The sequence below is a fragment of the Salmo salar genome, chromosome 29 (assembly GCF_965601325.2).
Source record: "Salmo salar chromosome 29, fSalSal1, whole genome shotgun sequence".
Taxonomy (NCBI): Eukaryota; Metazoa; Chordata; class Actinopteri; order Salmoniformes; family Salmonidae; genus Salmo; species Salmo salar.
In genome coordinates, this window is record NC_138319.1 from 28363716 (window position 1) to 28378380 (window position 14665).

At 42.6% G+C, this 14665-nt stretch overlaps 1 protein-coding gene across 1 annotated transcript; it reads right to left on the reverse strand.

The window, feature by feature from the left end:
* Window positions 1-1666: 1666 nt before the first annotated feature.
* On the reverse strand, window positions 1667-4324 carry LOC106590486 (diamine acetyltransferase 1). Its single transcript, XM_014181565.3, has 6 exons — window positions 4059-4324; window positions 3636-3687; window positions 3444-3527; window positions 2606-2707; window positions 2471-2511; window positions 1667-2142 (listed from the first exon to the last, which is right to left on the reverse strand). The coding sequence occupies exons 1-6, from the start codon at window positions 4122-4124 to the stop codon at window positions 1966-1968; spliced, it is 522 nt and encodes a 173-aa protein (XP_014037040.1). The 5' UTR covers window positions 4125-4324; the 3' UTR covers window positions 1667-1965.
* Window positions 4325-14665: the final 10341 nt, after the last annotated feature.

Genomic DNA, 14665 nt, shown 5'->3' on the forward strand with positions numbered 1-14665 from the left:
CAGGTTTTCAAGGATCTCTCTGTACTTTGCTCCGTTCATCTTTCCCTCATTCCTGACTAGTTTTCCAGTCCCTGTCACTGAAAAACATCCCCACAGCATGATGCTGCCACCACCATGCTGCCACCACCATGCTTCAACTTAGGGATGGTCCCAGGTTTCCGCAAGACTTGAAGCTTGGCATTCAGGCCAAAGAGAATCTTGTTTCTCATGGTCGGGTGCCTTTTGGCAAACTCCAAGCGGGTTGGGGTGGCTTCTGTCTGGCCACTCGTCCATAAAGGTTTGATTGGTGGAGTACTGCAGAGACGGGAGAACCTTCCAGAAGAACAACCATCTCCACAAAGGAACTCAGGAACTCTGTCAGATTGACCATCAGGTTCTGTCTCACCTCCCAGACCAAGGCCCTTCTCCCCTGATTGTTTCATTTGGCCAGGCAGCCAGCTCTAGGAAGAGTCTTGGTGGTTCCAAACTTCCATTTAAGAATGGAGGCCACTGTTCCTGGGGACCTTCGATGCTGCAGAAATTTGATATCCTTCCCTTGACACAATCTTGTCTCGGCGCTATACGGACAATTCCTTTGTCCCCATGGCTTGGTTTTTACGCTGACAACTGTGTTTCTTGAAATCATGTCCAATCAATTGAATTTACCAGAGGTGGACTCCAATCAAGTTGTAGAAACATCAAGGATGTTCAATGGAAAAACTATGCACCTCAGCTCAATTTCAAGTCTCATAGTAAAAGATCTCAATACTAATGTAAATGAGGTTTGTTGGAATTATATCACATTTTCTGAAGACCTGTTTTCACTTTGTCATTATGGGTATTGGGTGTAGACTGAGGAAAATTGAATTTAATCCATTTTAGAATAAGGCTGTAATGTAACAAAATGTGGGAAAAGTGGTCTGAATACTTTCCAAATGCACTGTAAATATTACAGTCTATGCTGTATGTGGCTCAACAGTAACTAAGTCACTGTCCTGCCCTATTTATGTCCTTCATTGTATTTTATGGAGTAATGCCAAAGAAACATTCAGGAGATTTGAGTTCTTAGTAAGGTTTATAGTGGAGTACAAGTGTCTAGAGATGATTGCGGTTACAGTAAAGAGGATCTGTCTCTGCCTGGGCAAGGGGTTGGGGGAGGAGACGACAGGAGAGTGTAATATTCTCTAAACGCTACAGGGCCACTACAGTGATGGGTTCTGGCTGTGTGTGTGGTTCAGGCATTGCTGCACTGAATGTTCAAAATACAGTCAGTGAACACCAGACATCCCACTGATATGCATTTCTACACCCCTGGTTTCTGCTAAATCTGACTAGGATGTGTGTGTGTCTGAGCATTAGATACTGTGACAGTTTGGCGTCTTTCCAAGGTCAGTGCAGTAACTAAGTGTTCCTCTCTGTGGACTAATAGACCACACATCCCCCTTTCAGAGAAGGTATGACAGATGGAGGAGCAAGAGGACAAGGCTGCATTTAAGTGTCTTGATGACATTCTGAAATGACTCCAAGAGACGGAGGACAAAGGGCATATGAAGTGATGCATGTTCTGTAAAGCCCTCCCTTTCCACATCGTCATGATCCCCAACCTCTGACCTAACCCTACCTGCATTGGCGGCCAGGGATTTAATTTCCCCTCTTAGCGCTAGAGAAATCAGTCACCACACAAATGTGCTCTGAAACTTTTAATTACACCAAACATTTGAACTACAGAGAACGCTAGGAATCCTATGGTGTTGATTAGCAGAAAAAATATATATCCTACAACTACTAAAACAATGGCTTCAGATGTAAACTAATCTAAAACAGAACCCGAAATTAAGTTAGTACACATGATTAGTAATGTTTAATGCCCCTTTTAATCGTAATCTGTCAGTAGTCACCCCCCTCCCCAACTGCTGAAGTGAGACAGGCAAATAATTCAATTGACCCAAGTCTCACTCCCATCTTTCTATGTGTCTTGGGGCCAGCTCACTCTTCGGGGCCGGAGGACATCTTGAGGAGGGAGCTCTTGTCGATCTTGAAGAGCCTCCATCCCTCCTCCAGAGAGAGGTCAGCTGCGCCACGACGCTTGTAGAACTCTATCGACGCCTGGTTGCCCTCAGCGACGATGAAGTGCATGCTGCTGCAGCGAGTCTTGACTGCTGTCTGAGGGGGAGAGAGGAAGGGAGGGCAGGTGTTAGCACACATGCATCTGACAGCAAGCCCCCCCTTCACAAAGCCATCCACATCTAAAAGCAGCATTTCATACCTACATCTTTTCCCAACACATTCATTGATCATTTCAACAGCAATAACCAAAAATGCACAGAAGAACTGAATCAGTCTTTACAAAGAATAAATGAAATGGGCTCTATATGGGATTCTGTTTGAGGCATTGACCTACAACTGGATTCTGGCCAGAGCCATGTAACTGACTGACAGCTCCCATCTAGTTGCCATGTTTGTACAGGGTCATAACTCCTAAATTACTCACATGACTGAGGAGCTTGAGGATCTCTGAGCCGATGCCAAACCCTGGTGGAAGGATGACAGAATGAGATAATGGTTACTGGTCAGGTTCGAGAGGAAAGGAAGGCAAAAGAGTAGGAGGAATAGTTATTTTGCTTACCCCTGTACTCTTCCATGACAAAGAAGTCTTCCAGGTAAAGCAGCTTGCCAATCCAGGGGTCATAGGTGAAGTAGTACATGGCAAACCCAATCACTACAGGACCTGGACACAGAAGTAAACCCACACACATTAAAAACAAGCCAGATGTAATGTAACAGCTTGTACTGGAGTTACAAGACACTAATCTAAGGTCCGTTTAGCATCTCCCTAAATGGTTAAGGGTGGTTAGGACTTGGAGGGGCAGAGCTGCTCATAGATCTATGGTTAAGATTAACTTGTACTTTCAGTGGTTAACTCAGTCTGGTTGCCAGGGGACTGTGTAAAGAGGAGATGTGTCAGTTGGTTGTGTTGTGAGAACTGATGCGTGGAGACAGGCTGTTCTAGCTCAGAGAAGCTTCCAACGGAAGTTGGTTAGCGGGTGTGTATCGCACAAGTGTGTCTGGCCTACATCGGAGTGACATCCACATCATAACAGGAAGTAGGCCTAGACACTATACAAACCAGCCTGTCGCTGAGAGATGTGAGCATACAGCAACAATGTTTCAAACAAGACACCAACTGTCATCATTATGTATCACATAACTATTGTAAGGAAATGTGTGTGTAGATAGGAAACAGTACATATTGGCTAACAGGTTTGCTTTAGGTATGGCATAGGGGAAGTAGTTACATACTAGGGATTCCCATGGTGCAGAAACATATGCACCATTTCATTCACACCCATCTGATATAGTTTGCTATAACACTCGTATGTCACACTCAGCATATCCACCCAATTCTTAGATTTACAGGTGTACTCCAGGGAACAGGTGATATTATTTGAGGTATAGAATTTTACCGTTGTTGCTCTGCTTCTCACTGGGGACTTCCGCCACGATGCAATGGTAAAATGGATGGTCACCGAATCCGTCCTCGAGCAGATCTGTTATCACAAACGTAAAAAAAAAAAAAAAAAAAAGCCTTACACTCTGCATGCACTGCAGTCGCACGGTGCCCGAGACAGAAATGCGTAGCTTTAATTCACACTCACCTTTCTCAGTCAGTAGCACTTGATCTTCCATGTCTTCATATTTAGCCAGTTCCTGAACAGAAAAAACATTTCAGAATCAAAACCCAAGAGCGGGTCAGTAGGGAGAGTTTAAAGGTCACTGAGATAACTGACCGTCATCGAAGAGAACAGCGTTTAACCTTATAACCACAGAGAAAAACTGGCTCGTTGCCAACGTAATAAAGCCAAAGGTACAAAACTACAGAGCGAACTGTGATACCTACTGATATACAGCAGAAATTGTCGGTATTTATGCCACCTTCAAGACAGACACATTTGCGGAGTCTCTCAATGCAGTCAAACAAAACGGTTCCGACTCGGCTTAGCCTAGCCAGGGCTACAAAATAACAACAACGTATGGGTCAACTCCTTGTCAAAGTTTTTTGGGGGAAGTTTTAGGCCTACCTTTATGAGTCGTAGTATGTCAGGCACATCTTTGGGTTCAGCTTTTCGCAATTTAAAACGATCCATTTCCTTCTTTTACTCTTTTTCCCTTTTCTCACTAAACCTCTGTATGTGAAGTGAAGCAGGAGAAGTTTCTTCATTCGCGTCCCAGGAGTTTAAACCTCCGCAGTCAGTCTGGGATCCTGACGCCTATGTCGGGAGAGTTTTCATGCAGCAGGGACCTGTCTGGGTCGGATCAGCTGGACTAGATGGTTCTTTGTCTCTCACCAGGGTTTTATAGGGGCTCGTGGGGGTTGGGCGGTTAACCGGAACTCGGTCATTTATGGCCAATTGGAACGAGGGATCTAGGAGACGTCACGAGTTTCGCTGTTGTTTTCATTGGTTGTTTTCTCCGGTCACGAGATATTGACTACAAATTATAGTCGACCTACTGTATCTTGTCTACTCTGTAATTGAGCACTTTAAAAAAAATGTAATTACTACATTGTGGAATTCTATATAATGTATTGAGTTGGAATATTTTAAATACATGTGTTAAATTTCGCAAAGGCCTTGACTACAGTGGAATGTAGTAACGGCCTGTATCTTGTTTCCATTTGTTGAGGGAAAAGGTACTTGATAAGATTGTGTGATGTGTTGTCTTACCTTGCTATCTTAAGATGAATGTACTAATTGTAAGTCGCTCTGGATAAGAGCGTCTGCTACATGACATAAAATGTTTAATGTACATGTGAAATGAAGGACCGGATGTTGTTACTGGATTGTAGCCAATGCAGTTCAGACTTTACTCTCAAGTGTTTGTTTGTAAATAAGGGGGTGGAAAGAGTACAAAAATATACTCAAGTAGAAGTAATGTTACTTGAATTACATTTGACTCAAGTAGAAGTACAATTACTGGTTAAAAAAAACGACTAAAGTAAAAATAAATAGTAGCTAATTTAAAAATTAAATATATTATTAACTATTCACTTACTGACTCACTCACTCACTCATTCACAAACCCCCTCTTCCACCCACTCACCAGTTGGAGAGTACTGAAATATCCTACTCAAGTAGAAGAAAAGTTACTGAAACATAAAAATAAGTAATATAAGTACTCAGAAAAGTAAATCAATTAGTATAAATAGAGTAGTTGTAATTAACTATGTTACACCTCTGGTAGCAAGTGAGGAACCATTGAATGATAATGAGCCCAGCCCAGAATAGCTCATTGAATGTGGAAAACTACTATTAATGACAAAGGCCTCGTGACCCAGGCATAATGAGGAGATTTAGATGGTAATTACAAGTTATCTACGTGATGAAGACAACAGATGTTTGATGTAACTCTCTAAATGATTGATGATTGATTTCCATTACCATTAGTATCTATCTATTTATCCTGCTACTGGCCAATATTACTCCTTTTTACATGTATTTATGTACAGTGCATTCGGAAAGTATTCAGACCCCTTGACTTTTCCCCCCCAAAATGTATGTTACAGCCTTATTCTTAAATGGATGAAAATGTTTTCCCCCTCCCCTCATTAAGCTACACACAACACCCCATAATGACAAAACAAAAACAGGTTTTTAGAAATGTTTACAAATTTATTTATTTTAAACAAAAAAGTTAATATCACATTTACATAAGTATTCAGACCCTTTTCTCAGTACTTTGTTGAAGCACCTTTGGCAGCGAGTACAGCCTCGAGTCTTCTTGGGTATGACGCTACAAGCTTGGCACACCTGTATTTGGGGAGTTTCTCCCATTCTTCTCTGCAGATCCTCTCAAGCTCTGTCAGGTTGGATGGGGAGCGTTGCTGCACAGCTATTTTCAGGTCTCTCCAGAGATGTTAGATTGGGTTCAAGTTTGGGCTCTGGCTGGGCCACTCAAGGACATTCATAAACTTGTCCCGAAGCCACTCCTTCATTGTCTTGGCTGTGTGCTTAAGGTTGTTATCCTGTTGGAAGGTGAACCTTCGCCCCAGTCTGAGGTCCTGAGCACTCTGGAGCAGGTTTTCATCAAGGATCTCTCTGTACTTTGCTCCGTTCATCTTTCCCTCGATCCTGACTAGTTTCCCAGTCCCTGCCTCAGAAAAATATCCCCACAGCATGATGCTGCCACCACCATGCTTCACCATAGGGACGGTGCCAGGTTTTCTCCAGATTTAACGCTTGGCATTCAGGCTTAAGAGTTCAATCTTGGTTTCATCAGACCAGAGAATCTTGTTTCTCATGGTCTGAGAGTCCTTTGGGTGCCTTTTGGCAAATTCCAAGCGGGCATTTATATGCCTTTTACTGAGGAGTGGTTCAGTCTGGCCAATCTACCATAAAGCCCTGATTGGTGGAGTGCTGCAGAGGTTGTTGTCCTTCTGGAATGTTCTCCCATCTCCACAGAGGAACTCTGGAGCTCTGTCAGAGTGACCATCAGGTTCTTGGTCATCTCCCTGACCAAGGCCCTTCTCCCCTGATTGCTCAGTTTGGCCGGGCATCCAGCTCTAGGAAGAGTCTCGGTGGTTCCAAACTTCTTCTTTTTAAGAATCATGGAGGCCACTGTGTTCTTGGGGACCGTCAATACTGCAGACATTTTTTGGTACCGTTCCCCAGATCTGTGCCTCGACACAATCCTCTCTCAGAGCTCTACAGACAATTTCTTCGACCTCATGTCTTGGTTTTTGCTTTGACATGCACTGTCAACTGGGACCTTATATAGTGGGACCTTATATAGACAGGTGTGTGGCTTTACAAATCATGTCCAATCAATTGAATTTACCACAGGTGGACTCCAATCAATTTGTAGAAACATCTCAAGGATGATCAATGGAAACAGAATGCACCTGACCTCAATTCAAGTCTCATTGCAAAGGGTCTGAATACTTATTTAAATTAGGTATCTGTTTTTTATTTTTAATAAATTAGCAAAAATGCTAAACCTGTTTTCACTTTGTGTATTGAGTATTGTGTGAGGATTTATGAGGACATTTAAAAAAAAATCAATTTTAGAATAAGGCTGTAACGTAACAAAATGTGGAAAAAGGGAAGGGGTCTGAATACATTCAGAATGCACTGTATATATTACCATGAGTATTCCTGCTACCAGTCACTTTTCAGACCCTGTTTACGTGTATATCCACCTATCAGGGCAAAAATGGCACTCTTACACACACACACACACACACACACACACACACACACACACACACACACACACACACACACACACACACACACACACACACACACACACACACACACACACACACACACACACACACACACACACACACACACACACAGCCCACTTATGCTGCTGCCATACTGTTTACTATTACTATTTTCTATTTATTTATTTTATTTAACTAGGCAAGTCAGTTAAGAACAAATTCTTATTTACAATGACGGCCTACCAAAAGACAAAAAGCCTCCTGCGGGGACGGGGGCCTGGGATTAAAAATAAATACAATATAAATATAGGACAAAACACACATCACAACAAGAGAGACAACACTACATAAAGAGAGACCTAAGATAACAACATAGCAAGACGGAAACACATGACAACACAGCAAGGTCGTTCTACCAGTCACACAGCATGTGACTGGTAGAACGGGTGTTGTATGTGGAGGATGAGGGCTGCAGTAGATATCTCAGATAGGGGGCGAGTGAGGCCTAAGAGGGTTTTATAAATAAGCATCAACCAGTGGGTCTTGCGACGGGTATACAGAGATGACCAGTTTACAGAGGAGTATAGAGTGCAGTGATGTGTCCTAAAAGGAGCATTGGTGGCAAATCTGATTGCCGAATGGTAAAGAACATCTAGCCGCTCGAGAGCACCCTTACCTGCCGATCTATAAATTATGTCTCCGTAATTTAGCATGGGTAGGATGGTCATCTGAATCAGGGTTAGTTTGGCAGCTGGGGTGAAAGAGGAGCGATTACGATAGAGGAAACCAAGTCTAGATTTAACTTTAGCCTGCAGCTTTGATATGTGCTGAGCCATACTCCCAAGTACTAGCCATACTCCCAAGTAGTTGTATGAGGTGACTACCTCAAGCTCTGAACCCTCAGAGGTAGTAATCACACCTGTGGGAGGAGGTGCATGCTTCTTACCAAACCACATTACCTTTGTTTTGGAGGTGTTCGTTAAGGGAAGAGAAAGCTTGCTGGACAATAAGAGAGATTTGTTGTAGATTGTTTAACATAAAATCCGGGGAGGGGCCAGCTGAGTATAAGACTGTATCATCTGCATATAAATGGATGAGAGAGCTTCCTACTGCCTGAGCTATGTTGTTGATGTAAATTGAGAAGAGCGTGGAGCTAGGATCAAGCCCTGGGTTACTTCCTTGGTGACAGGCAGTGGCTGAGACAGCAGATGTTCTGACTTTATACACTGCACTCTTTGAGAGAGGTAGTTAGCAAACCAGGCCAAAGACCCCTCAGAGACACCAATACTCCTTAGCCAGGTCCACAAGAATGGAATGGTCTACCGTATCAAAAGCTTTGGCCAAGTCAATAAAAATAGCATCACAATATTGCTTAGAATCAAGGTCAGTGGTGACATCATTTAGGACCTTTAAGGTTGCAGTGACATATCCATAAACTGAGCGGAAACCAAATTGCATACCCGAGAGAATACAATGGACATCAAGAAAGCCAGTCAGTTGATTATTGACAAGTTTTTCCCAACACTTTTGATAAACAGGGCAAAATAGAAATAGGCCTATAACAATTAGGATCAGCTTGATCTCCTCCTTTAAATAAAGGACGAACCGTGGCTGCCTTCCAAGCAATAGGAACCTTCCCAGAGAGGAGAGACATGTTAAAAAGTTCAGAGATAGGCTTGGCGATGATAGGGGCAGCAATCTTAAAGAAGAAAGGGTCTAAACCATCTGACCCAGATGTTTTTTTTGTGGTCAAGTTTAAGGAACTCCTTTAGCACCTCGGACTCAGTGACTGCCTGCAGGGAGAAACTTTGTTGCGGGGCAGGGGAAAAAGACGGAGAAGCATCAGGGATAGTCGCATTAGAAGGGGTGGGAGATGAGTAAATGTTGGACGGGCAAGGAGGCATGGCTGAGTCAAATAGGAATCCTGACTTAATGAAGTGGTGGTTAAGAGCTCAGCCATGTGCTTCTTGCCAGTAACAACCACATCATCAACATTAAGGGACATGGGCAGCTGTGAGGAGGAGGGTTTATTCTCCAGGTCTTTAACCGTTTTCCAGAACTTCAAGGGGTTAGACCCACAGAGAAACTGTTCCATAAAGTAACTAACTTTGGCCTTCCGGATAGCCTGAGTGCACTTATTTCTCATTTGCCTGAATGATAGCCAGTCAGCCTGAGTATGCGTGTGTGGAGCCTTTCGCCAAATGCAATTCTTGAGGTGGAGTAACTCTGCAAGATCACGGTCGAACCAGGGGCTGAACCTGTTTTTAATTCTCATTTTCTTTATGGGGGCGTGTTTGTTAACAATACCACTGAAAATATCATAAAAGAAGGTCCAAGCGTCTTCGAAAGAGAGGATCAAGCTGATTCCATACCATTTTACAGAGGTCAGTTCATGAAGGAAGGCTTGCTCATTAAAGGTTTTTAGCAAGCGTCTATGACAAATCAGGACATGTCGTTTCACTGAGCAGCCATTAAGAACACAGGCTTTAAAACAGTGATCACTAAGGTCATTACAGAAAACACCAGACTGATACCTATCAGGATTATTTGTGAGGATAACATTGAGCAGAGTAGCCTTTTCTGGGTGTTTGGAGTCATACCTTGTGGGATTTGTAATAATCTGAGAAATATTTAGAGAGTCCCATTACTTTAGGACTTGGTCAGGTAGTTTTGCATGTCCCAGTTTAGGTCACCAAGCAGGACAAATTCAGACTTAGTGTAAGGTGCCAGGAGAGAGCTTAGGGCAGGTAGGGTACAGGCCGGTGCTGATGGTGGACGATAGCACCCAGCAATAGTCAACAAAGAGCTATTTGAATGTTTAATGCTTAACACCAGCAAATCAAATTGTTTGGGGACAGACTTGGTGGAGACAACTGAGCACTGAAGGTGATCCTTGGTAAAGATTGCCACTCCACCACCTTTGGAAGATCTGTCTTACCGAAAAAGATTATAACCAGAAAGGTTAACGTCAGTATTCAAAACACTCTACCTTAACCACGTCTCAGTAATGACCAACACATCTGAATTGGAGCTGTGAACCCACACTTTCAATTGATCCATTTTATGTAATAAACTTCTAGTGTTAACATGAAGAAAACACAGGCTTTTACGAGAGCAGAAATCAGTGAAGCAGATATCAGAGCACAAGTCAGAATTGGGGCTAGCAACAGTAGATGGGCCAGGGTGTACATGCACATTTCCAGATATCATCAACAGTAATACAATCAAGGCATGGCATAGGACAGGGAGAGCTCTGCAGTGCTGATTTATGACATCTGAATGTGCATCAAACGGCAACAAGATCATATTGTACAGCAATTTCATCAGGTAACATGAATACAAAGCCGGCGAGAGGTGGTTAGAATAGGATGGGAGGCCAAAAGTCTGTCTAACCAATAGAGAGTCAGAGTCCCGAGTGTGGGAACAAACATAGTCTGTCCCACGGTTGGGGAAAAAAGTTTGTAGTCAACAAAGTATGCAGGAGTCATGAGGAAAATAGCAAAATAGCAAAATGCACAACAAAACAATTCAATATATAACGACTTGGGGCTAGCCTCTGAACGAGTCACTCACCCCAGTGAGTCCTCGAGGCGTGCGAAAGCTCGGGAGAGAGGGGTGAGTGTGGTGGGGGTACCTGTACTAGTCAGGGGGAGACAGGCCAGGGTAGATGGTGAACAGATCAACAGGTGGAATCCAAGCAGCAGTGCAGCAGGTAACAGAAGTAGGTGTCACACCTACTTGGGAGAAGCTTTTATTTCTGGAGGCAGATTTCTTGTAGAAAATGCCAGTGGATGTTCTTTGAACAGCAGAAGGGGGCTTCAGAGGACGCTTCAAAGACTCCTGCCACTTGTTGGGCCCAAAGGCCTCGACACCCTTTGCTTCACAACTTAGTACTAATTGAACTTGTATCTGGTCTGTCCTTGCAAGCCTGGGAGCCTTAACTCAGCATTCAGTCTCCATAAAATAAATCATTGTAATGTACTTATTTTTATTTTTATTCATGGCTTTCAAAACAGCATCAGACCAAACACTACTTACTCAGGTCCATGTTGGATGGTGTCCTCAGGTTTCTGCTGTTTGTTTGCTAGAGCACCCTCCATATTGCTTGGAAAAAGAAAACCTTGGAAGCAGTAATTTCCCCTTGTTAATTTTGGTAAAAATTAGGTTTTGGAGTTTTGATCTGGAGCGAAGGCCATGCTGTGGAAGGTAGCATCCTGCACATGTACCTGCCAAAAAAATCCAAGTTTATCTAACTCCAAATCTATCCTTTTGTAAAAAACATTTTGAAAAATGTGAGAGCTCACATGCAGCTGTGTCTCTCTCTCTGAGGGGGGCGTGTATACAGTTGAAGTAGGAAGATTACATACACTTAGGTTGGAGTCATTAAAACTCGTTTTTCAACCACTCCACAAATGTATTGTGAACAAACTACAGTTTTGGCAAGTTGGTTAGGACATCTACTTTGTGCATGACACACGTAATTTTTCCAACAAATGTTTACATACAGATTATTTCACTTATAATTCACTGTATCACAATTCCAGTGGGTCAGAAGTTTACATACACTAAGTTGTCTGTGCCTTTACAAAGCTTGGAAAATTCCAGAAAATGCATTAGACGCTTCTGATAGGCTAATTGACATAATTTGAGTCAATCGGAGGTGTACCTGTGGATGTATTTCAAGGCCTACCTTCAAACTCAGTGCTTCTTTGCTTAACATCATGAGAAAATCAAAAGAAATCCGCCAAGACCTCAGAAAAACAATTGTAGACCTCCACAAGTCTGGTACATCCTTGGGAGCAATTTCCAAACGCATGAAGGTACAACGTTGATCTGCACCAAAAAATAGCACGTAAGTATAGCACCATGGGACCACGCAGCCGTCATACCGCTCAGGAAGGAGACGCGTTCTGTCTCCTAGAGATGAACGTACTTTGGTGCGAAAGTGCAAATCAATCCCAGAACAACAGCAAAAGACCTTGTGAAGATGCTGGAGGAAACAGGTACAAAAGTATCTATATCCACAGTAAAACAAGTCCTATATCGACATAACCTGAAAGGCGGAAGAAACCACTACTCCAAAACGGCCATAAAAAAGCCAGACTACGGTTTGCAACTGCACATGGGGACAAAGATCGTACTTTTTGGAGAAATGTCCTCTGGTCTGATGAAACAAAAATAGAACCGTTTGGCCATAATGACCACTGTTATGTTTGGAGGAGAAAGGGGGAGGTTTGCAAGCCAAAGAACACCATCCCAACCGTGAAGCACAGTGTGGCAGCATCATGTTGTGGGTGTGCTTTGCTGCAGGAGGGACTGGTGCACTTCACAAAGTAGATGGCATCATGAGGAAGTAAAATTATGTGGATATATTGAAGCAACATCTCAAGACATCAGTCAGGAAGTTAAAGCTTGGTTGCAAATGGGTCTTCCAAATGGACAATGACCCCAAGCATACTTCCAAAGTTGTGTCAAAATGGCTTAAGGACAACAAAGTTAAGGTATTGGAGTGGCAATCACAAAGCCTTGACCTCAAGCCTATAGAAAATGTGTGGGCAAAGCGTGTGCGAGCAGGGAGGCCTACAAACCTGACTCAGTTACACCAGCTCTGTCAGGATGAATGCGCCAAAATTCACCCAACTTATTGTGGGAATCTTGTGGAAGGCTACCCGAAACATTTGACCCAAGTTAAACAATTTAAAGGCAATGCCACCAAATACTAATTGAGTGTATGTAAACTTCTGACCCACTGGGAATGTGATGAAAGAAATAAAAGCTGAAATAAATCATTGTCAACTATTATTCTAACATTTCTCATTCTTAAAATAAAGTGGTGATCCTAACTGACCTCAAACAGGGAATTTTTACTAGGATTAAATGTCAAGAATTGTGAAAAACTGAGTTTAAATGTATTTGGCTAAGGTGGATGTAAACTTCCGACTTCAACTGTAGCTTTAGAACAGCGTTCTACAGTTTTAGTAAAAATGTGATCAATACATGTGGATGATGTTGTTCTTGTAGTGTTTGTAAACACCCTGGTAGGTTGATTAATAACCTGAACCAGATTACAGGCACTGGTTACATTGAGAAGCTTCCTCTTGAGCAGACAGCTTGATGAAAACCAGTCAGTATTCAGGTCCCCAAGAAAGTAGAGCCTTGTTTAAATCTCATACACCATTAAACATTTCACACATTATTTACAGTAGCAGTCAAAAGTTTGGACACACCTACTCATTCAAGGGGTTTTCTTTATTTTCACTATCTTCTACAATGTAGAATAATAGTGAAGATATCAAAACTATAAAATAACACACAATCATGTAGTAACCAAAAAAAGTGTTAAACAAATCAAAATATATTTCATATTTTGCATTCTTAAAAGTAGCCACCCTTTGCCTTGACAGCTTTGCACACTCTTGGCTTTCTCTTAACCAGCTTCACCTGGAATGCTTTTCCAACAGTCTTGAAGGACTTCCCACATATGCTGAGCACTTGTTGGCTGCTTTTCCTTCACTCTGCGGTCCAACTCATCCCAAACCATATCAATTGGGTTGAGGTTGGGCGATTGTGTAGGCCAGGTCTTCTGATGCAGCACTCCATCACTCTCCTTCTTGGTCAAATAGCCCTTAGACTGCCTGGAAGTGTTTTTGGTAATTTTCCTATTGAAAAACAAATCAAGCGCAAACCAGATGGGATGGCGTATCGCTGCAGAATGCTGTGGTAGCCATGCTGGTTAAGTTTGCTTTGAATTCTAAATAAATCACAGACAGTGTCACCAGCAAAGCACCCCCACAACATCACACCTCCTCCTCCATGCTTCACGGTGGGAACCACACATTCGGAGATCATCTGTTCACCTACTCTGCGTCTTACAAAGAAATGGAGGTTGGAACCAAAAATCTCATATTTGGGCTCATCAGACCAAAGGACAATTTTCCATGAGTCTAATGTCCATTGCTCATGTTTCTTGACCCAAGCAAGTCTCTTCTTATTATTGGTGTCCTTTAGTAGTGTTTTTTTTGCAGCAATTCAACCATGAAGGCCTGATTCATGCAGTCTCTTCTGAACAGTTGATGTTGAGATGTGTCTGTTACTTCAACTATGTGAAGCATTTATTTGGGCTGCAATTTCTGTGGCTGGTAACTCTAATGAACGTATCCTCTGCAGCAGAGGTAACTCTGGGTCTTCCTTTACTGTGGTGGTCATCATGAGAGCCAGTTTCATCATAGTACTTCATGTTTTTTTGCGACTGCGCTTGAAGAAACTTCTAAAGCTCTTGAAATTTTCCAGATTGACTGACCTTCCTGTCTTAAAGTAATGATGGAGTGTTGTTTTTCTTTGCTTATTTGAGCTGTTCTTGCCATAATATCGACAAAGATGAAAAAAAAAATGCAGTTTGAGGCCATGTGGCAGAAAGTGATAAGGGTGCTAGAGATAGGGGTGGGGACTAGTGGGCAGGAG